Source organism: Neopelma chrysocephalum, unplaced genomic scaffold (assembly GCF_003984885.1).
Source record: "Neopelma chrysocephalum unplaced genomic scaffold, ASM398488v2 Primary Assembly neopelma1_24, whole genome shotgun sequence".
NCBI classification, from domain to species: Eukaryota; Metazoa; Chordata; class Aves; order Passeriformes; family Pipridae; genus Neopelma; species Neopelma chrysocephalum.
The window spans coordinates 25,005,429-25,030,227 of record NW_020897693.1 but is presented as its reverse complement, the minus strand read 5'-3'; the positions used below and the strand labels follow the sequence as shown (position 1 = coordinate 25,030,227).

Here is a 24,799-nt window from a genome sequence, read left to right as displayed (position 1 = left end):
TGCCAACAGTTGAGGACAATGTATAAAATCCTGAATGGTATTGGGTTCTGTAAAAAGATCCATAGGACTTTTACCTTAAAGTCAGCTTTCAAATTTTGTAGCAAAACCTGTTAATCTGACAGGGAAATCTTACATTTTAAACAAATTGTGATATTAAATAAATATCTGAAATATTTATAGTTGATAGTTTGGAGAGAATAGTCATATACAGAATATATGATTTGAAGAATATGCTAAATATGGTGCACATCCATTCTCATTTTGAAATAGGTATGATCTAAATGTCTGTTGCTGTTGACATCTTTACTAATGTGGCAGTGGTCATGCACTAAGATTCCAAAAGGCTGACAGCTTCTATTTGGATTCCTTCTTGCTGTCAGGTGTCAAGTTTTTAAAATTGGTTCATCTGTAATTGAGACAAGACACTGGCTATTCCATTAATATTTTTGATCATCTTTCAAACACTAAAAATTTCTAATTTAAACCTTGCAGGTTGAGTTTATTATGCCAAAGTCTCTTACATTTGTGAACTTCAGTTGCCAGTTAATTTCTGAAATGAAAATAAATTTGTCACTGTGGATGTCCTATAGTATATCTTTCTGTTGCTAACTGGTCAACCTGCCAGTATATCACTTGCACCAGATGTAAAGGAAATGGGTAAAACAAACAAAATACATGCAATTATGCAATATAAACATAATGTTTCTTACATTCATTTCTCTCTCCAAAAGGATGCTCCATTAAAATGAACTGTAATGCTCTGCTTTCCTAATATATCTAGTAATTTCTTAATTTGATCATACAATATTATGCCATAGGTTAAGAATGTGAGAGTTGCAAAGCATGCCAATAATGACATCACAATTCATAGAATCATAGAATGGTTTGGGTCAGAAGGGACCTTTAAAGATCATATAGTCTGGCCCCCTGCCACAGGCAGGGACATTTTTCACTAGATCAGGTTGCTCAGAGTGCTGTTCCAATGATGTGGCATCCACAACTTCTCTGGACAACGTGTTCTGGTGTCTTATCACGCTTACTCTAAAAAAGTTCTTTCTTATGTCCAATCTGAATCTACGCTCTTTCAGTTTAAAACTGTTGTCTCTTATTCTGTCACTACAAGCAAGTAGTCACAGGTAGCAAGTCTCTCTCCATCTTTCTAATAAGCCCCCTTTAAGTATTGAAATGCTTCGTTGAGGTCTCCCCAGAACCTTCTCTTCTCCAGGATGAGCAACGCCCAACTCTCTCAGCTTTTCTTGATAGTAGAGTTGCTCCAACCCTCTGACTGTTTCCAGGGCCCTCCTTGGGGCCTGCTCTAACAAGTCCATTCAGTAAATAATGATAAGGTGCTTATGCAGGATACATCTTTCTTGGATAATTCCACTTCCTTGATCAGCATGGGATATATCTTGATGTTTTTAGTCAATCTGCTATGCTGTTAATTATTGTGTATACTTAACATCACTTCCGTGCTTAAAGCAAGACAGGACTTTGCCTGATAGGAAAGGACATATTTGATTTGTCCCTGGTTTGCACCAAGCCGATCTGCATGGGTAGTTCACCCCAGCTCTATTAATAAGACTTCTTTTACTCCTGCATTACAGTTTGAAATCAAAGGAGTGATTTTTAAAGAATATTTAGTTCTCAGCTTTTATGACAGATGATGGGTAAATATTTTTGAATATTAGATTTGGTCTTGGTAGTTGGTGGGGATGTTCCTTTGTGGTCACTATCTCATGCTATCTCATTTCCATGAACAACTGCACGAAGGGAGAGGTGGGGAAAGCTGTGATACAAAGGACAGTAAACTACATAAATGTTTCAATGACAAGTATACAGCCTGGAAGTTGCATTGAAAAAAAAGAAGCAAAATGGTTAATAATGAACTACTTAACTTTCTGAAACAACTTTTCATCCAGAAGTTGTTTTGTTTTGTTACAAGGACTGACTGTTTTATTGCTGTATATTTGCTTATTGTGCCTTGCTGATGTCTCACTATAAGGTATGGAAGTTTGTTCCAGAGTTACAATTAGGCTTTGGTCCAACCACTGTTGAAGGAGTAGACTGACAACGGAAACCCCAACTCTATTTTTAAAATCTTCTGAGAACTGTCAGATGGTGCTGTGTGAATTTCCATCAAAGAACTCTGCTGTCATCATAAGGATCCATTTGCAATGAACTGGTTGTGATTATTGGGAGAAATTTGTATGCTTACTGGGGGAAGAAAGGCCATGGTATGTTACTACCAAGCAAATAAAGGCTTTTCATTTATAAAAAGACATTAAAAATAACCCATAACAAGTATTGGAAGCAAAGCTAAATCTGCTGAGAATCCACCTCCAGCCCACCACCACCACCAGTGATTTAAAATCTGGTCTGGATATTACTTTCCTTCATTTGTTCATGGGTTTTGTGGTGTTTTACAACATAGTGTGTCTAAGAACACCTTTGTTTAAGAAATTAACACATACTGCTTGCCAGAAGATTTGTTTATAGACATTTAAAGCAAAGGAAAGCCTAAGATGATATATTCATGTGACCTCTTCCTGATTCAATTGCATGACTGTGATGTCTGTATTTTGGGACCAAAATATTTGTGCAGTATGACTTTTGTGTGGAGGTCCTAAGATGAATTTTATCATATTGCAGCAGACCTGTATAAACTTTTCGAATTACAGAAATAAAAAACATAACTTGAATCTTTTTTGAACCTTTTTTTTCATAAGCTTAATCTGATACTAAACTTTGCTTTAGTCCTTGGATATGTACTTTAGTAAACAATGTTCCTAATGGGACCCCTGGTGGCCTAGTGGTTAGCATGCAGGACTCTCACTGCTGTGACCCAGGTTCAATTCCCTGGTCCCCCAGGCAGATGGAGCTCGTTAGCCCTGTGAGGCCATCCATCTATGAGAAGGTCACTCTAAACAAACCTACGTCCTGAGGACCTCACTGCCATTGTCCAAGCTTGCTTGGCCCTGGCAGATGAACCTTAGGATTAAAGGGTGGGCTCAGTTCAGCACATGCTGTGTCTCACCTAAAAAATCCATTGTGCAGGCTTGAAAGGTAAAAGACCTTTCCCAAAATCTTCGTTCGCGAAGACTGGCCATTATTATTATAATGTTCCTAATATTATTTTATGCAGTAAGTAAATTTAGTATTTATTGAAAAATTGGATCTTCAGTACTGCAAGTGGAGGTCATAGTGTGTGGTGTGAGGAAAAAAGTGCTCTCAAGATATACAGAAGACTCATGTTCCTTTGGCAGAATGACATAATGTAACTGCTGTGAGACAAAATTGGGAGTTCTGTAAACAGGAAATGTCTTCTTTTCTGGTATGTATGAAAGAGAAAAAACAGTACAAATAGTTTCATGACTAGAAATGTAGGGTTTTGTTTTAAAAAAGGTAATAATTGAATTTAGCCTGATATTTTTCTTAGCACTTTACAGTTGCTTTTTAATTTTTCTCATTATTATTATTCTTTATTTATGTATTTTTTGATGAGCACTTTAGTTTTTTTTTCTCCTGCTACCAGGCAATATGACTGAAACTCTTTTAAACCTGGAAATACTGAACAGAATATGGCAATGTGAATACCTTTTGTGCAGTCTTTGAAGTTGAACAGAAATATAATGTTACCTCTGAAAGTATTTAAATTAGGACATATAAGTATGTCCAAACATAAGATTAAAAAATATTAATCTAAATACTTTTAAAATGTTCACGCAGCTTCAATATGGATCATATGTATCTCATATTGCCTCCTTGTTCTGTTTGTTTCTAATTTTAAGGAAGTATAGGATTAAAGTTCATATTACTTGAATTAACTTAAAAAGAGAGACTTGAGTTGTCAAGGAACTTGATGACTTGTCATTGTTTTGATCTGAAGAAGGAAAGAGAATAGAAGAACACACAAAAGAATCCATCCTGGAAGACACAATACACTTTCCTTCCATATGTACATTTTTAGAATATGTTCAAAGAGGAGATTCCAATGTTCTCCTCCATTTCCAAGTTCACTGACCAAGGGTAACGGTTCCTGCTCCTTTACATAATTGTTTCTGTAATGTACATTTCCCCATGTGCTTGGTAAGGGAAAACTGCTTCTAATAGCTAATCAGTATTCAGTGAATCTCAGGATCCCAGAGACATCTGTAGTCATTTTTGGAGGCTGCTGATCAATGTGGAATCATCGGTAAAGACATACTATACCTCACCACTAGGTTGCATTTGTAGTAACTACAGGTAAGTGCGTAAGCTTAGTAGGTTATTTTGTGTGGTAACTTTTTTTGTTTGTTTCTGTGTGTATGTTTTGGGTTTGAGTCTTTTTTGAGTCTTGAAAACAATTTTGAGGTTTTACTTGGTTTTCTGTTTCTTTTTTTCTTGGATGACTAGTCCAAAAAAGAAAATAATTGTTTTTTAACTTGACAAAGAGTAGGCAAAATGAAAAATCCATGTATTAAACTAGCTTTGTAACTATAATAAAATTTTTTTTCAAGCAAGCAATCTATTTTCTTTCAACAAAAACAAAATCCAAAATATCCAAAACTTCAATTAATCAAATCTATACTGCACACTATATGTGAGTATTAGTCATAGTGTTACAATGAACAATTATTTTGTTTATTAAGAATGGAATTGCCCTTAGCACAACAAATAAAGAAATCAATAGGTAGATAAATACAGCAGGGCTTTTGGAAATTTCCCCCAAGGAATTTTTTTTGAGAGTTATACCTTAGTGATTTGACAGAGGAAAAGTGACATGGCCGTGCAATAAGATCTCTCATGTAGTTACATGCTTTGCTCTGAATCTGACTTCTGCATGGACGTGTGATACACAATTTCCAAACTGTTGTTATTAATTAAAGGAAAATTACACTGGTTTTTGCAGTACAGGAACCTAAACAAACAGAATTGTTCTAGCTAGATGGCAAATAATACATTAAGTATTTTTTCTCAGCCTCAAAGCCAAAACAACCCAAGTAAAATTTAATCAAAGAAGCTTTTTATTTTTATGAACTAATTAATTAGGAAGTCTAAATAGTTAACTAGTTAAATAGTTACCAAGGCAACTATGTTGCCTTGGTAAGTAATAAATTCAGCAGCCAGTATTTTTCCGCATCCTTCATCTGAAGTAGAAAAACAGTAGCAGAAATAAAAAAGCAATACCAGAACTCTTTTCTGGTATCAGTTTTATGAAAATTAATTTTTCACAATGTACAAGGGAGAAAAGATTTAAATATCGAGTTGCAAAGTGTTGCAGTAATAATAACTAAAGTAATAAATCCCAACAATAACATATGAGGTTTAAGGTTTGAAAAATTTTGTTCTTTTCAAATTTGGAAGTAGTGGAATCCTTTCAAGTAGCATTGTATGAAGCTTCTGTTTGAGAATTAGTGGAATAATTGACTATATCCCTTAAGAAGTTGGAAACTTGGTAAATTATGGACATTTTTTAAATGGATCATTTATACAACAGAAACGCATAGTTAACTCCCTTTAGTTTTATACTAGTATTTAGGAGGTCTTGGTACACTTCATCAGCTTCCTGACTTGAGCCACCCTTCTTCATTTTAATTCTTCAATGTAGCAAACCAAGGAATGTGTGTGACAAGAGTTTCATATATATTGTTAGCCTTATACGAGAAGGTGTGAAATTTGACTGCAGCAAAGTGATTTATCACTCTACCAAAAAAAATGAAATACTGGCAGATCAATTGAAAAAGTACTTTGACTACTCAGTTCTATCTTGTCACTATCCTCTGGTGATTTAGAGTTGCTTCCCACAAAACACTGTTTAGAAGTTCAAAGGCCTAACCTACAGGTTTTATTAAAGCTGTAGTATTACTTATGATGCAGGTGAATATTGACTATGTCTGCTAAGCTATATGACCTTCTTTTTTTGTAAAAAAGAAGGATTTTTTTTGAGAATAAGACTTTATATAATTTTAATGGACAAAACTAATAGAATTTAAAACCAATTGTTTCCCAGATTTAAGTGAATTTGTAACATGCTTTCTGAAAGAAATCTGATTCCTCTCTTGATTTTTAGCATTTGTTATTCTACTGATTAAAGAGTTCTACGTAATTTACATTACTAAATGTTTAGGAATACATTCAGTGCAGGTAGCTGGATGTGCAGCTGCACTGGAGCTGCGGGTTGAACTGTGGGGGGAAGCCCTAGCCCGAGGCAAGAGGCTGTGACCTGCCAACCTTCGCATAACAAAGGGCACAGGGATCTGCGGCCCAGCCATGGACCCACACTCAGAGACAGCAGGAGCCGAGACCCCCAGACTTCTCCAAACTTGGATTGTGAGCCCAGGGGTTCCTTTGTTCGGGGTCCCCCCTTGGAGGCACAGGCTCTAGCTGTCAATCTTATTATTTAGTTATTGCACCATGATTAAATTATTCTGATGATCTGGACATCTGGGACTCTGCCATGGGAAACCTGGGGTGGAGCTGGTAGGGAAAGCTGGTCTGACTGTGTGAGTGTGGGGTGTGTGTAGGGGGTCAAGCATGGCAAATCTCAGTTCTGGAGCTCCCTGGATCCGGCTGCTGCAAAGGGGCAGTCCCAGCACGGGTAGTGAGAGTGTGACTGCCAGAGTAGCACCTGGATGGTCAGACTGGAAAGTTTCCTTAACATAAAGATGAGAATAGAACTAGACTCAGTTTCTGTTTTCCCAACATTTTAGGGTCATACTGAACCTGGTTGGAAGAAAATACTTTTTTTTTTTTTTTAAATCACTGTCATACCTTGTTATATAGCCCTCTGGTATAGGTGAAAAATGCTGGGCAAAAATTATATATTTTTCCCTGTAGATCTTGAAATCTGTAATCAGAAACAGATTTGCAAAAGTGCAAGTAAAAAATATGTGCACCTAGGAGCATCAGAATTCAGTTATCAGCAAATGTTTTGACATGGAATATCTCTATGAACACCCAGAATTTTGAAATGTATATTGGATTTATTTTAATTGTGTTGTTGCATTTCATTCCTTGTTTAAATGAACATTTGTTTGGTTTATTTTCCCAATCTTTGTCATGTTTTTTCTTTCAAAGAAAAGTCACTGTCAGATTAAAGCTAGATTTTGCTGGGAGAACTACCCTATGATTAACAAACAATAACAATGAAGAAAAGAGTTTTATAATCAAGATATTAAAAGAGTAGTGTGCACAAAGTTTAAAAGTCAAAACTTTAATTCTACATGCACATTTTATAATACAGTAAATAAAGCCAGTTTTCTTGTTCTCTGGAACTTCACAGTATAAAATTAGTGTGATTACTGTTTCATTATCATCCTGACAGATGGCACATTTGGTAGAGAAGCTAATTATGAGATGTGAAATCTTTTTGAGAATATTTATTGTAATTTCACTTATAAAGCAATTGTCAGATATTGGTAGATAAAGAACATGAGTACCCATGAGGAAATAGAGTAGTTAGTGTCTTGTTTCTTGTGTGCTCATGTATTGTGGGGGAAAAAAAGCATAAATAAAACATAATCTGAATAAGATATGGAGAAGACTGCATAATAAAGTGTATTTCCTATTCTAGTGCCTTCGGGTTGTTCATTGCTTCTCATGAGATGAGATGAATGCATATATATCTAGAAAATGGAGGGCAACATTACCTTTTTGAATCATGATCAACCCAACTGATGGTCCATTGCAGATTATAAATAATTTTCTAGCATTCAGTAACTATGAAAGATTACTTAGCAATTATGGAATCTTGAAAAACGAGGTCTTTAGGAGACCTCAGGGTGCATATATTTCCTTACCTAAGGAAAGACTGATGATAGCCACGAAACAACATACTTGCAGATGCCATCTTAAACTGTTTTTAAAGACCCGTGGTGTCTTTAAAATCTACCCAATTTTAGTGCCTTGCTATCCTTACCGTTAGGAAAGGAGAAGGAAATATTTTTTCCAATATCCAGCCTCAGTCTTGCTTCCGTTCAAGATTTATGTTCCTACTTCTCTCTGTTACATATGGGAAACATATTATTCCCTTCTATTTTGGGGCAAACTCTTATATATGTTTATAAACTGTTTATCACAGCCCTAATTAGTTCATTGGTTTCATTTATTTATTTATTTATTTATTTATTTGACTGAATATTAGAGTTAATGTGATTGTAAGTGATCTCTGGAGCAGACTGCTTATTGTATTGTTCAGCTGGGTTTTGAGGTGTCCAAAGATGGATACTAATCAGTTTGTTTGACCATGTTCACTAGGGAAGGGGAAGAGAGAGAGGAGCTGGGAAAAGGAATAAGTAGGAAGAGCAGTCATGGTAGGAAATTATTTTGAGTAGCAAGGATATGATCAAGCTGTGAATCATCCTAGAAGGACTTTCAGAAATTAAGTAACAGTTGAAATTCATGCTAAATGTGAATTTATAAGCAGGAGGAAAAAATTAGCAATCCAGCTTCATGCTTAAAATAATTGGCTCAGAACTGAGAAGTAAGATCCTGGTATTACAATAGTTCAATGAAAAAAATCAGCTGAATACTCATTAATGGTCAAAAAAGGCAATCAAATATTAGAAATTACAAAGAGCATAATAAAGAACAGAAGAGAGAATGTCTTTTTGCTATTGAATAAACATGTAATTTTTTTCCATACTTTGAATAGTATGTGGAATTGTGCTTACCTCATTTTAAAAAGAAACCATTACAATTGGAAAATATTGAGAAAAAAGTCAGATGAGGATCAGGTTAACAATCAGATGAAGAACCACTTTGTGGAAGCTTGGACTTTTCAGGTTGGAAAAATGTGTGACGTAGAATCATAGAATTATACAATCAGCCGGGTTGGAAAGGACCTCCGAGATCGTCAAGTCCAACTTGATCCACTACCACCGTGGTTACTTGACCATGGCACTAAGTGCCACATCCAGCCTCAGATGGTGAGGATGGACTGCAGTCTCACTGACTGTTGTGATGCAGGAGCTTGGTGATATGAAATGGAACTCGTAGGAACCAGGCTGAGAACAAACACAAGAATTTGATTTTCCTATAGCTGATCTGTATCACTGCAGATTGAAGGAGGTTACAAATTACAATTTCACTTGATTTCAAGAGAAGGTTGGAGGCTGGGCAGGAGGAGGATGGAAGGAAGGTATATTCCCTTCATGTTTAAAAACTATGTCTGGATCTAAAGTTTCTTGACCTGAAAATGATGGTGCTCACCCACCTTGAATCCTGGATAATTGAGAAGAAATCATAGGCAGCATAAGTCCACTTCTGTACTCCAAGTCAAGATCTTTGCAAAACTAAGTTGCCAAACTCTAGTAAATGTAAAATTCTAGCAAGGATTTGTGTGTTCATCTATTGCGATGCCCTCCTCCCCACCACTTCAAATGCTTGTAATGTGGTCAGATTTAGGAGAGATTTTTTTCTCTTAAGAAGAAGAGAATCCAGTTCCATATCCTAGGCCAACCCTGTTCAAGCTCCACCTTGCAAGCAGAAATACTCTTCTATTTCTTAACTGAAAGACTGTAAGATTGTTTTTTAAATGGGCCAAAACTATGTTTCCTGTACTTCTTTTTAGAAATAACTGAAAATATTTTGTGACATTAGCAGTGTACTGAAGCTGTGCCTTTTGGACAAAGTTCTGCAAAAAACAGAAGTGAGACCAGTCATTTCAGTGAGACCATTCCCCTTGTAAAACTAAGTGGTGGGCACCAACAAATTTACCAAATCCATCTTTGTTAAAGCATTGTCAACTCTGGCTATAGTTCTTTATTTTGTAGAGAAAAATGCAGCCAGTGTAGATGGCAATTTCTGGTGAACTTTACTTTTTTTCTGAGATTATTCCAGAAAATTTGAAAGAAATTCAGTCCTGTAGAGAATCAGTTTGTAGCTAATGTTCAAACACTGATTAAGATATTTTTTGTTTACATCCTGTGCTTTGTGATAGAGTAAGATATGTAAGTAGGATGTTGTCTATCAAAGCATGAAGGCAGCTGTGGATTTTTACTTTGTGCATTTCTTTGCAACACTGATCTATAATCAGCACATGGCAGTCTCACAATAATCAGGCCTGTAAAGAGCACCAGCTTCATATGCTTACTTGTTTTACCATAAAACCCCAGGAATTCTGAGTGAGTTTGTTTGATAGATATGTGTTGGGGTTTTTTTTTAAGTAATATGTTTTCTTGATGGAAATGATATATTATCAAATAAAACTTTTCCATGTTTTTACAGAAGAATGTATTTTCAAAACAATTCCATATCACTTTGCATTTAAGTTAGTCATTCATGTGCAAGGAGCTACTTGAATGTTTATTGCAGCTGTGAGTAAAATATAGGCAAAATATGTATGCTTTTTCGAGAAAAAAGTTTCTTCTTGTATTCTACAGGTATAATAACAAAGCTGATTAATTATCTAGGACTGATTGGTTTCAGTGTCGTGTAATATCAGTTTTATTTTATCAATTTATTCTTAGTACTGAATATAATTGAATATAATAGACTATATAGAGGCTAGTTAGATGTTGAATCAGTAGGTAACAAACTAAACCTAGTGTGTAATTTTCCATGTGTGTCATTTTCCATATGCGTCTATGTAAATTTGCATGTATATAGTTAGTGTATTGATGGCTCTATGCTTCATAATATAAAATATATTGAAGTGGGTCTATTGTGGAATGCAACCTCTATACAAATTTATGCATATTGTATAAATAACTACAATTCTTAATTATGGAATATATAAGGAACCCTAACCCAACCAACCAAAAAGCCAGAACCTAACCCAACCAACCAACCAAAAACCACCTACCAAAAGTAAATGGACTAGAACAAATTAAATTCCTAAGCACAGAAATGTCACAGCTGCTAGATGAGAAAAATTGCATTTTAAACAGTTACTAAATTTAAACCATTGAAATTTGTTCGATTGCTGGTTGACAAACTAGATCTCAAGGAAGTTATGTAGGTTTTGTTTTCTTTTATTTTGCTTTTGGTTATCTTTGACAATTGATTGCATATAGCAACTAACAATTCATTGCTGTTCGTTGTATAAGTCTCAGCATCCCAGTGAACATGCATATTCAAGATATATTCAAGTAAACAGATGTAATACTATATAAGAAAAGTGATGATCAAGGCTAAATGGCTCTGGAACCATGTGTGTTTAAAAACTAAGGGAAGAGCCAAATGAGGAAAAAAGAATTTTAGAATACCAGAATTTGTGTGAGAGAAGACTCAAGAAAACAGAATACTGCTGAGACATGCTCTGCACTTTCATGATAGCAAAACAACTCCATAAAACTCGTTTCTATTAGGAACTACAGGCCAGAAAAACAATTTCAGACCTCAGGTGGAATGATCTTTCTTCAGCAAAAACACTAAAATACTGAGTCATCTTAACAACGAGTACTTGTCTTATTTGCAGGTTGCATAGATTCCTCTAATTCTTTATGCTCGGTCCACTTGCACTTGAATGATATACTCTTTATAAAATCTGCTGCAAAATATTCTGAAATACACTATTATTGACAATTTTTAGAAGCTCTATTGAAGTTTTTCATTCTAAATAGCAAATATATAGCATGTTAAATGCTGTAGCACAAATTGGAAATTTAGGGGAATAACATATAACATCGATGTTGAATGCTGCATACAGTTCTTACTTAAGATGTTTTCAGGGCTTGTATTTTGGAATTACTGCATTTAATGGTTTAATTTCATTATACTAGAAACCCTTGCCCTTTTATACACGTAGGTTTCAAAGGAAAATAATTCATTTATTTGAGTAATTCTCATTTAAAGTAAGTTTTTATGTATGTTCATAAAATTGTTGAACAGGTTGGGTTGGAAGGGATCCTGAAGATCGTCTAGTTCCATCCCTCTGCCATGGACCTAGTAGACCAGGTTTCTGAGGGCCCCATCCAACCTGACCTTGAACACTTCAAAGGATGGGGCATCCATAGTTCCTCTGGGAAACCTGTTCCATTGTATATCTAATCTAAACCTATCTTCTTTCAGTTTGAAGCCATTGCCCCTTGTACTATCTCTACATGTCCTTGTAAAAAGTCTGAAGGCATAATTTTATATTTCAGAAAACTATGATTACAATAGAGATTATGTATATGTCTCTGTGGAATGATGAGTACTTTAATGTAATAGGGAGAATAAATACAATTTGAGCTATATAGAAGTAATTTAAAGTAATCTGCTGATAAGTGCAATTTAGGTGACGTATCTCAATTTAATCCTAAATCTCAGTGTTATAAATTCATGTTTTAGTATTTTATTATTTTTTAATCTCTGAAATATGTATGTTCAAAGATTGACACAGGAACCAGTTGATGAAAAATGTTTTAAACATCTTTATTTCTATCTTACATATGTTCTGATTTTTTTCCCAAAAAATAGATATGATTCTGATGTAAATATTTAAAAATTCATGAACAGAGGAATGTAGTAATGGGTGCTTAATTGTATTGTTAATATTTTGCAATTTATTACTCTGAAGATTAAAAAGCGGAAATGTTTTTACTAATGAACTTGAAAGCTGAAAATTTCAGAGAGGATTTTAGAGAAATGGAAGTAGAAGCAACAGGGGAAAAGAAAATTAATTTTCTAAGCATTAATTATCTAATTCTGTCTACCTCCTACTTGACTAAACATCTTAGAATTGTTTGCAGACATTTCTTGGATCACTATTCTGTACTGTTAAAAATGCTATTGATTGTTATACAAAGCTAGGTAAGAAAAACTCATATAAGAAAAACTATAACTGTTGATTAATGTCAATTATAATAGTTGTTCATTTTAGTAGTAGTAAGTAGGCAGTGGAGGGTCACCTAAAAGAACACACTTGCAAAATCACACAAGGGAATGCTTTGGAATTCCCTTTTAAAGGGTGTGTCACTTAGTTCCTTTGGTGAAAATGACTTTGTCACTCCCAGCTTTTATTTCAAGTGCCCAAGCTGTGGTACTGTCATAGTATTGCAGTTTCATAAGGGGACTGCAAATAGCAGTGCTGCTTTTAGAACATAATTATTCAAGTGATCTCAGAGTTCAGTACAGGCGGCTCTTGTGTATCTGCTTTGATAATAATAATTGACACCAGTATAACACTATAGCTGGAGGGGGCACAGACATATCATATCGCTTTTGTTTTACCAGCTTCCACCCCCTGAAAAACTTCTAAGGTAGTGTCTTTTGGTGAACAGTTACATGCCTGCATAAAAATAAGTGTCCTATACGCTAGTCTCCAAGTGGTCTTTTTCTTAGTTAGTGGACAAGTTTTGGAAAATATTTTTTTTAAATTCTGTATATACCTTTTATGCAGTCAAACACTGAAAATAATCTGTTTTGGCTTGCTTATATCAGATTTAGTGTCACATATTAAGAAGTGAAAAAGGACTTGGCACTTTAGAACTACTTGTGTGTTTGGCATTGTATCGTGCAAAAATTTGTAAAAGAGCTTTTAGAATAATCAGGACAACTAAGCAATAGGGCTGTTTCATGCCACTTATTCTTGGAGTATATCTTTTGAGGACCACAGTCTTGTGACTTATTTGAACTGTCACTTGAAAAATACCTCTTAGATCTTTGGTTGTAGTCAGAGGTTTCTGAGTACTTTTTTACACAAGACTTTAACAGGGGAATTGTGTTGATAGCTTAAATGTGTTGATGTGCTAAAATAATAATTTGTTTATATTTAGTTTATAATTGTTTATATTTAGTTTCTGGTTTTGTTCTGTTTAGTTTCTGTTAGGTTTTTTTTGCAAAATCACAGGAAAAGTTTTTTTTACTGTAAACATTAAACATATTTTGCTCAGTAAAAGTGAGTAACAGTATACTTACAGTTTGTTTTATGCATATAAAGCAACAGAAGGACACAATACTTGAAAAAGCCTTGGAGACAGTATAAGTAGTCTTTGCATTTTCATATGGTCTTGAATATATATCTATATAGAAAGATCTGCTTACATATACATCAAAAGAATCTCTGTATATGCACATGATATCAATTATAGGAGTATAATGTGTTAATTTTCAATGGATTCCATGTTACAGAATTTGGTAGCTTTATAGTCTGTATGTAACTTCCAAATATTTACTTTTTTTCCTTGTACTCTGTCTTCTGACAGGATGATGAAGTAGTACTTCAGTGTGTTGCCAGTATTCACAAAGAACAAAGGAAGTTTTGCTTGGCAGCTGAGGGACTTGGGAATCGCCTGTGCTTTTTGGAACCAACATCAGAAGCTAAAGTAAGAAGTTGATACTCTCAACTGGTGTAACTGATAAGTGAACGTTAACCTACTTATCCACAAACATGTTTAATTATGGTTTCTTGAGTGTGGTGCTAGATGCACCTTACGTATGCTTTTCTTTCTGACTTCAACATGAGACTTCTTAGAGATTCCAAATATACTTTGTGGTACACCTGTGAACAGTCAAAAGCTGCCATTCTTTAACTATCTAAGAGAAGAATATTAATAATAAATCAAACAGAAAAGGACCTACTCCTTCTCTTTTGTTCTCTCTGCAACTTTTTCTTTTTCTTGAATTGTCTTTATTTCTTTTCTTTTCTTTCTAATAATTTATTTTTCCTTCTGGATATTTAGTGGAGGTTTTTGTGTCTTTTTTCTGGAAATGGTGCTATGTGGTCTTACTTTTACTCTGGATATTATGACCATGTTATACTCACAGTATTTATTTATGCAGTATGAGAATTTCTTGTTCATCTCTAAGGTGAAAAATTATGCAGCTTCTAAATTTACTTTTTTTTGCATTCCAAGAATTCAGTCAGATAATTTCTCTCTCATGTATTTTACAAATCACCAGTAATCTTTGTGTATGCTTGAGTAAAACCAGCTATATTTCATATATGTATGTTCAATTATTGTCCTAAAATCTTCAACAGTGATCGGGAACTTTTTATTAATTGATAACTCAATTGCAATGTGGTCTGTCTATTACTGGTGATGACCACCTCAATCTGTAAGACAACATGTTGCTTATCTTATTATAAGAAAAGGAAGAATGGTGTGCCTTACTGTAGGGTGCCATAGATCTCCTTTACTTTTTGTAAGTGTCTTAGTAGCAGATAATACTACAGAAGCTTCCGAAGTTTGATTAAAAATAAGAGATTCAGAAAACTTGTATGTAACTGCTTTAAAAAAAGCTTAACAAGGAGCTTTCTGAACTGCTGGTCTTGACTGAGAACAGGAAGAATTTTGGGAAAAGGCATGTAGATACATTTGTTCAAAAAATAAGAAGTGTTGAAGGTTTACGTGGATGATTAGAGAGTATGATACTTATCAACACCCTTAGCAATGATACTTTCATTTACATTTGGACAAAATTTTGTTTCAGAAATAAGAAAGAGAAAACCAAAATGGTACATATCCAGTGGACAAAAAAATTGTTATTGAATAGATGTGTTCCAAATAAGATACTACAGGGTTCTGTTCTTACTGCTAAGCTGTTGGATATTTTTGTCAATTAAGACAGTGTTTAAATTGACATATGCAATTTTTCAAGATGATAAAAATTTAGGAGAACTGGGAATTGATGATGCCACACAGAGAAAGATCTCCAGTCTTGTATATTAATAGAAACTAGAGGTACATTTTGTGCTGCCAAAGTCTAATAACTGTGTAAATATGCTTACAAAATGGGAAACTATTCTCATCCCCTTTACAGATGTTAGGCAGTTGTAAGTTTCCTGTGTTGATGTGCTGAAGGGATCTAACATTTTTTTAGCAGTATATTAAAAAAAAAAACTTGGTAAGAGAAGGGAATTTATATTTCTTGGGCTTTTTACACTGCAGACCAGAAGCTGTGGGGAAACATTTGGTTAGTGAGCATATCATCTGAAGAATTTAATGTTATAATAGTGCCTGAAGGAATCTAGAAGACTGAATTCAGAACAATTAGATATATTAAGTGTTATGACTGTGTCGATAGAAAAATGTTAACTACATGATAGACCTGTTTGAGCATAATCTCAGAAATAAATATTTTCTCATAAAAAAAGCAGCTGCCAGGGTGGAACTTTCAATTGTTTGTTCAGATTTGCTTTGAAAAATTGTGTAGGTTTCCTACATAACATTTGTCTTTTTGTTTATCTTCCTGTATGTCTGGACAAGACTTCACAGAGGTGTTATGGAAAAACTACCAAAAATTCTCATTGACTTTCAAGAAGTATTTATTCCAAATTCCTGCTTTCTTTTCTGATATATCTTATTTTACTTATTCTGCACTGCAAATTCACTTACAGTAAAACTTGCTCAGCATATCATTAAATGCCTGTAAAATAAAATACTTCATTCTCCACCTGATTTTTTTCCTTTATTATTGATTCTTGAAAATTATTTTGTCTTACTTCTGTATGCTAATTCCAACTTTCTGTAGCCAGAAGTATTTATGCAGTATTTATGTCTATTCCTTCTTTAAAGTGAATTTTTAAAACCTTGACTTAGTTAATACCTGAACAGTTTTTGTTTTCTCATTTTAGCATAAAGATTCCTGACATTAATATTTTCACATCTTATAACTGTAGCTCTGTCCTCTAAGTATTCTTTTTTCTCTGAACATCCCCTACTAGCACTTTTCTTTTTTTGAGGGGGATTACTATTAACCTTGCTCAAAGTGGGGGAAAAAAGCATAGATTAGCAGATGGTCAAGGTTTTATTAAACCATTTCTGAGTGTGTAATTATTAAGAATGTAAAATTATCTCTCACAGAGGGTTTGTTGAATATCAAACTTATGAAACAGTATCTATTGCAAAAAGAACAGAAAATTAATGAACCTTGACAAACTCAATAGTTAATTGCTTATTTAAAGGAGGCAATCTAGATTAATTAAGGAGATCAGTTGCTACTTAGGTCATGTACCATCCACATAAATTACCTTTCACTGATATTTCTCAGGTCAATGGAATTTTAAAAAAGAATTTGTTGCCATTCAACCACAGAAATGGAGTATGTGACAGCATGTATGTGTTAGCTTATTGTGCAACACAGCAAGTTTGAAAGAGGGATTAGCTACTCTAAATCATGGGTAGAAAATCATTAATTTCATAGTTCTCAGTGTCAGTATTCTTAAATAAAGTTTAATGTCACATAGGCTATGAAGAAGAATAGGAAGTGAAAAATTGTGTTATCCTAAGACATAAATTTTATCCAAACTGTGACTAGGAGTACATTGTTTCAGAGCATATCTTTAGTTAATACAGCAATAATGTAAGGGCTGCAACAATTTTCAAATCAAAATGCAGCCTATGTGGCACAAGACCAGGCAACCAGTGAAACAGATGGGTGTTCTTTTGTTCAATTGATAGGTGTTTGATTGCACTGATTATACCATGTTCAATTTGGAGTGGGATTAAATGTCAGAGATTGCCTGATGCTGATTAAAACTGTATATCCAGCTATGTCATATTTTCCCAGCCAAAATTCCAGGTTAGTTTCCGAATTTAAGTTCCATCTTAAAAATAGAAAGTCTTCATAAGCATTGTGGGGTTGTTTTTTTAAAATTCAAATGTACTTCAAGGACACTGCAGTTTAATAGATACTCAAAATGTTTTAATGGAACAGATGCTGCATTACCTGAAAACAGCCATAAAATGACAACAGAAAAAGATCTGGGTTTTTTGTTTGTTTGTTTTGTTTTATTTTTTGTTGTTTTTTTTTTTTCACTAATTATGTGACTTGTTTTTCTGTTAAGTGGATTTCAAGGCAGTAAAGTAATGCGTGAAGTATTATTCAGAGGTTTTGTTTACCTGTCTGATTCACTGGCTAGTTGAAACTACTTAATGCTATATAAATTTTTTATGTTTGTAGTAATAAAATGTTCTAAATGAGTCTTTCCACATTTTTCTAACAAATATGAGACATAAATTCCAAGCTAATTTTGTTTGTAATTCATAGCTGAAAAATTACATTTTTCATAACCAGACGTATTTCTGTGTCTGGTTATATGGGAGGCCTTGAATGTAACCTATTAAAGAATAAAATTCCAGCTATAATCTGTGTGCATGTATGTGTGTCTATATGTACACAAATGTAATTAATGAATGCTAAAAATATAGTACCCCATAGTGGAGATGAGTGATGAAAAGGATTACCGTTTAAATTGTTCTGGTTCCAGTTAATGAAATTATTAACTACTTACTACTTAAAATTATTTAGTTGTGTAAGCAAGATGCAAGAGTTCACTTTGCTTCAATAATGTGTTAAAATTATATAAATATATCTCTATTGTCTGCATTTTCAGTGTCACATCTCTGGCCTAGAAGTATTGGTATTTGAAAACACCAAAAATATAATTAGAGTCTGTAGTAGAGATCAAAGTGTGGGAATTCTGAGACTGTACTTGATTAGATTGCTCTAAAGACTTCAGCAAGTTTAGAAATCTCTCACTTTTCACCACCTTAAAACTCAACATTATCAAGAATTTTATTCTTTCTTGTCACACAGATTTAAAAAAGAAAAAGAAATGCATATGCACTTTAAAGCTCATTCATTGCCGTGATCTATATTGTCAATCACAGAATACTGATTTGTTAAGGTTAGAAGGGACCTGTGGAGTTCATCAAGTCCAAATCCTCTGCTCAGAGTATGTTCAGACAGAACAGACTGCTTAGGACACTATCAAGTCAGAGTTTGCATATCTCCAGGATGGAGACTCCACAACCTGTCCTACTGTTTACCACGCTCACAGTAGAAAAAGGGATTTTCTGTCATGTTTAAAAAAATGTCCTGTATTTCACTTAGAGTTGATTTCCTCTTGTCCTTTCACTGGGTACCACTGCATAAAGCCTGAATCTGTCTTCTTTGTACTTTTCTGCCAAATATTTATATACCATTGCTACTTTTTTTCTTGGACATATCAGTGCCAAGAAATTGAAAAAATATAGTCTGCCGTTTATGAAGTGAATGTAATTCTCATTTTCAAAACCAGATGACATATAGATTCAACAATTGAGATCTCCTAAAATAGTCCATATTATTATGTCATAAGATTCTAAATCTTAGCTATCTTATTACTACTAGAAATATGTTCTATCAACCTTATACATCAAATAAGATCATATACCTTCTCTTCTGTTTTGCCAGTAGCATTAGAGAACAAATACAATGTTCAGGGTGTAATTCTGAAAGACAGGAAAACAATAATATGTAGAGAAAGAGTTTTTGCTTATGAACCTGAAGATGTTTCACTTTACTGCGAAGAATACTGTTCAAGGAAAAGCTGAATTGCTGTGTTGTCAAGTTATGAAGATTTGTATTGTTTTCATACAGGGAAATAGCATGTATCTCAAAACCAAATGATTAAACTTTAAGTATGGATTTAAAAATTAAAATACACATATGTTCAAACACACTTCTCATCCTGTTTCACCTGCTTTGCTGATCTATTCTTGCACTGTTTTATTTTTACAGTATGTCCCTCCGGACCTTTGCATCTGTAATTTTGTCCTTGAACAGTCCCTATCTGTCAGAGCCCTTCAAGAAATGCTGGCCAGCACAGGAGATAATGCTAGTGAAGGGGTAAGTAAATTGACCTCAAAGAACATTAAGTTTCTGAATATGGATATTTCTCATTTCTTTCCTTGTCCAGGATTTTCTAGAAGAGGCTCCTCATATCACAGCAGTTTTCTTGGTATATTATTGCTCCTCATTAATCATATTAATTTCTCTTTAGCATTGAAGAGCTGGTGCATCTGTCTTTTGAAATATTTACAATCCACAAAACCTGAAACATCAACAATTTGATTGCTTTGACCCTAACTCTCCAATTTCAGCTGAATCAAATGGAATAAAAATTTTATTTTCATACAAACAAAGCATGAAAAAACTCTATTGCCTTACTTATTTTATGAGACTAAATGACAACTGATTATTATGCAAATCATGTTCAGAGCTAGATAGGCTGTCAGTTTTCATTATTTTATGTAGAACCAGAAAACTCATATTTTCTTTGAGTTGTAATTTTTCTTTTATTGTAGTTACACACATATTAAGTAAATAGGATGAATGCCTGAGAAAGAAACCAAACATAAAAATACAAGTATTACCTAAAGAAATTTTCTTAAAGATAACATTTTGCTATAATTTTTTTTGGTCAAAAAAAATTTATGCTGAATTTGTTTCATGATAAGAGATTTCTTTTTATTTCTGTTCATTTTTCTGAAGTTCGTTACGGTGCATGTAGTTTTAGGATTTTCTTCCTTCCTTAGTACAATCCTATAAATTAAAATAGAATAATATCTGGGAGGAGAACAATGATATGATTTAAGTAAAAATCCTAGAGGGGAGAATCAAAAGGGTGGTTTATTTACTTGAGACTAATTTTTTCAATGTCATATCCATCTATACAGAAGTGATACATTCAAAATGCATATTATTTTTCTAAATATAAAAATGACTATAGAATTTGTTCACTTTGCAACACGGTTTCTCAATTATATTAAGTTATAAAGATACTTAGAATGCTTTTGTACTGAAACTCCTTATTATTTTATTCAGAAGAGTAAATACTAAATTACTCAAAACTAGAATTTGGTTGTTTTCTGACTAACAAGCCTGCAGATTTTAAATTTTTAAATTTTAAAAACTGAAGAGAAGGTTGCTGTTTTGGAATGATTGAGTAGTGAAGTTCTATACTTTCATGCTTTCACAATTTTATAATACCATCTTCAGGGCCTACTCTTCATTCTATTAAAGAATGTTCTCTTTTTTTCACTGTAAGCTTGTTTCTATTGTACTTTATGTGTGAAAATCATATAATTTCAATTAGAAGATATGTATATATTCAGGATACGTAGCTCCAAGGTATGTAAACAATATTCATATAGAAATGTATGTATACATGCATAGATGCAGCATTCTTACGGTCCATTTTATGCTCTTTTAATCCTCTAAGTTAGGAATAATTCAGCAGGCTAAAATTATGAGTTGCATTTTGTATTATAATCAAAGGATAATGGTCATAAATCTTTCAGAGTTCAGTTAAGGATAAACTGCAGAAAGTGTCTTAAAATATCTTAAGGTATTACATACATTGTGAACACCGATTACATGGGGTACACAGTGGAATAAAGTTATTTGTAATGAGAAATTTCTTATGTGTTGACAAAATTGTTGCAGACTGTAAAACCTCCAGCCCCAGGACCTGCTGGCTCATGGGATCGGCTATGAGTTTTACTTTGATATATAGATACACGGTTCTTTAATACCTTGAGACAGCATTAAGAGAATAAGCCACGGGCTTGTTCCCAAGGAATTTCTTTGTTAATTTAGGGGAGAAAATAAGGGAACTTGGCCAAAGTTCAAAAGGAAACCACACAAACTAGACAAAAATATTCCACTGCAGTACTGTTTCAACATGTACTATTAATCCACACTCAAGTCAAAATCCAGCTGATTCCGCAGCACTTAAATCAAGATCCAATCCCTCCAGCTCCAAACTACCCTAAGCGTCAAGAAAGGAGCAGAGAAAAAGAAGCAGAGAGATCAAGAAGAGAGAAGCAGAGAGAGGGAGAGACAGATTATATAGCTATCACCAAAGCCTTGTAGAAGACCAGCTCTCACAAGTCCAAGTGGCAGGGCTGCTACACGAAGCAAACACATGCCCTTGGTTTTATCTGCTCTGATCCCTATGGCCAACCCCTCCAGGTGGCTTTCTGACCCACCAGCCACTCTGGGGGTTCCAGGCCAGGGTGAGGGGCAGTGTCCTCACTGTCCCTGCCAATCTGAGCTGGGTGAGGGGCTCCAGGAGGTGTGCTGTGTTATAGTTTTCCCAGGCTGTCTGTGACTGACAGCTACTCCAGGGCTTCCCCTTGTGGGCTCCAGGGACTGCCACGTGGGATAAGATGCCACCCCACCTCTGTGAGGTTTAACCCATCCCTTCCCCCTCCACACACATATACACACACTCCTTACAGGTTGGTTCTGACCCAAATAATAACTAATCTGGTGTCTAACACAGATTCATACGTCTAATACTCAAAACTTCAGTGATAGTAGTCCAGTTGACTTCCATCAGATTGTTTTTCAAATGTATGAAACATATAATTTTATAATTTTATCATTTTATTTACTATTTTAAACATTTATTTCATAGTACAGTATTGAAATTAAACAAAGATGGTGATACATCAGCATAAATAACAAAATAAAGTCATTTTGTATATTGAGGAATTCCTGAATGCAGGAATTAACATTTTTGTTAGAAGTTACTTTGTAGCAAATTGGGAAAGCATCTAAATAGTGTATAGATTAAATGATATAACCATGAAATTATCAGTTGCAAATTGTTTTGTATATACTTTTTATACCTTACAAATTAAGACAGAACTATGATCGTGAAATAACAAATATGGATTCTAGTTAAAAATATGCCAGCTTGAGAAGAAAAGGAAAAGAAATCGATTTTTTTATGATCACACTTGTTTTTAATTGTATATTAAATTGTCATTATTGTAACCATCTTTCTTATTTAGATTGCATGGGGATGAGATATGTGCTCTAGAAAGGCTGTGTATTATATGTATTCAGAAACCCCTCAGTATTTCAGTTAATGCTTTCTCATCACAGACTACTATTTGATTCGCAGGAGTTAAATTCTTCCTTAATTTTTACTTTTTGAGAAGAACCTTATTGTTTCTTTGTAACTTGGTGTCAGGATAACCACAACCTACTGGCTTATTCTGCACTTCAGGTCTTTAACTGGAACATGTCATAGCAGAGATCAGGGACGCTAGAGCTCTCCTGTCACCTCCGATCTTGCACTGTCAACCTTTGCACACATGGTTTTCAGACTTCATTAATACTGACCTCTTGTTTTCCACTGCATAAAGTGTGATTTTTTATCTTTGCAATTATGTGGCTTTCTAGAAAACATAAGACCTGATGAAAATAAAAGCATATGCTTAGGGAAAATAAGATTGATTTAAACACTTCTAGGATTCATAAGTAACTACACAATTTTTAATATTTCCAAAATATTCACCCCAAACTTTAGCCAAAGGATTTAATCTGAGATTAATAGTGATATATGAATATTTTATTTGGGATTGGAAGTAGAGGAAAATAATCTTTTCAGTAAAAATGGTGGTATTGTTGCTTAAGGAGCAGTAGGCAATAAAAAAATAATCTAATCTGTTATGCTGTATTTATTTTGAAACTACCTTGTCCTGCATTTATTTTGAAGTTAGGTATCATCCATTGGGGAAACTGTAATAGGAACACAACAGTTAATATTAATAGCAAGGATGAAATAAAAAATGAAAGCCTGAACAATGATGCAAGAAACTTTCTTTCTGGACCACAAAGATTTGTTACATTCAGAGAAGGTGGACACTTAACTAGCTTCTGTCAACAAGCTATTGGTAAAATGGATGGGTTATTTCTTAGGTTACAATTAACTGATTCTGTTTTAAGACATATGTCATAAATACCAACCAAGTTAAATGCCTTGTAGTATGAGGCGCTATCTTTAGCACCATTTAAACAAATAGATAAGTAATTTCTAAACTAGATTTCAGAAGAAGCTATTTTTGACATGGATAATACAAAATCTTGTCTTTTAATAGTGGTTATATACGTAGAGAAAATAGTAACATGAGATGTAGGTATGCACATCTTAAAATGTTCATTTACATTGTTCTTAATACAAATTCATTGCCAAGAATATAGATTGGCCTCATATAATTAACATTAATCTTTTATTGGTTCCACAAGTGTATCACTCATTGAAAGGTTTGCTTTCCGTATTAAATTTGTCCAGCACACAGCTGGATAAACACATCATGTGATGGGTGAGCAATTGGCTCACGAGTCGAGCACAGAGGGTTACAGTGAATGGAGTGACATCAGACTGGTGACCTGTCATTAGTGGGGTTCTGCTGGGCACCATCTTGGGCCCTGTGCTCTTCAACATCTTCATAAATTACTTGGACATAGGGCAGCAAGGGATACTAAGCAAGTTCGCAGATGACACAAAACTGGGAGGAGCTGTTGACTCCCTTGAAGGCAGGGAGGGCCTGAAGAGAGACCTCGACAAATTAGAGGGCAACCCATATCAAGTTCAATGAGGGAAAGTGTTGGATTCTGCACCTGGGAAAGGGGGAACCCCATATGTATGTATAAACTGGGGAATGAGATGCTGGAAAACAGTGCCACGGAAAGGCACCTGGGGGTCCTGGTCAATGGCAAGTTGAATATGAGTCAGCAGTGCCCTGGCAGCCAGGAAGGCCAACCGTGTCCTGGGGGGCATCAGGCAAAGCATCGCCAGCCGGTTGAGGAAGGGGATTGTCCTGCTCTGCTCTGCACTGGGGTGGGCTCACCTTGAATATTGTGTGCAGTTTTGGGCACCACAATAGAAGAAAGATATTAAGCTCTTAGAGAGTGTCCAGAGTGGGGCAATGAAGATGGTGAAGGGCCTTGAGAGGAAGCCGTATGAGGAGAGGCTGAGGTCACTTGGTGTGTCCAACCTGGAGAAGAGGAGACTGAGGGAAGACCTCATTGCAGTCTACAACGTCCTCGTGAGGGGAAGAGGAGGGACAGGCACTGATCTCTTCTCTGTGGTGACCAGTGAGAGAACCCGAGGGAATGGCCTGAAGTTGTGTCAGGGGAGGTTTAGATTGGATATTAGGAAAAGGTTCTTCACCCAGAGGGTGGTTGGGCACTGGAACAGGCTCCCCAGGGAGGTGGTCAGAGCACCAAGCCTTCCAGAGTTCAAGAAGCATTTGGATGATCCTCTCAGGCACATGGTGTGACTCTTGGGGATGGTCCTGTGCAGGTCTAATGGTTGGACTCGATGATCCCT

At 34.8% G+C, this 24,799-nt stretch overlaps 1 protein-coding gene across 1 annotated transcript in view; it reads left to right on the top strand.

The window, feature by feature from the left end:
- The window catches only part of RYR3 (ryanodine receptor 3), a 222,469-nt gene that overhangs the window by 32,598 nt on the left and 165,072 nt on the right, over nucleotides 1–24,799 (top strand). Inside the window, exons 2-3 of the mRNA XM_027674225.1 lie at nucleotides 14,109–14,228; nucleotides 19,411–19,518. Of these exons, the coding sequence (XP_027530026.1) occupies nucleotides 14,109–14,228; nucleotides 19,411–19,518 (228 nt within the window). The remainder of the gene's footprint in view (nucleotides 1–14,108; nucleotides 14,229–19,410; nucleotides 19,519–24,799) is intronic.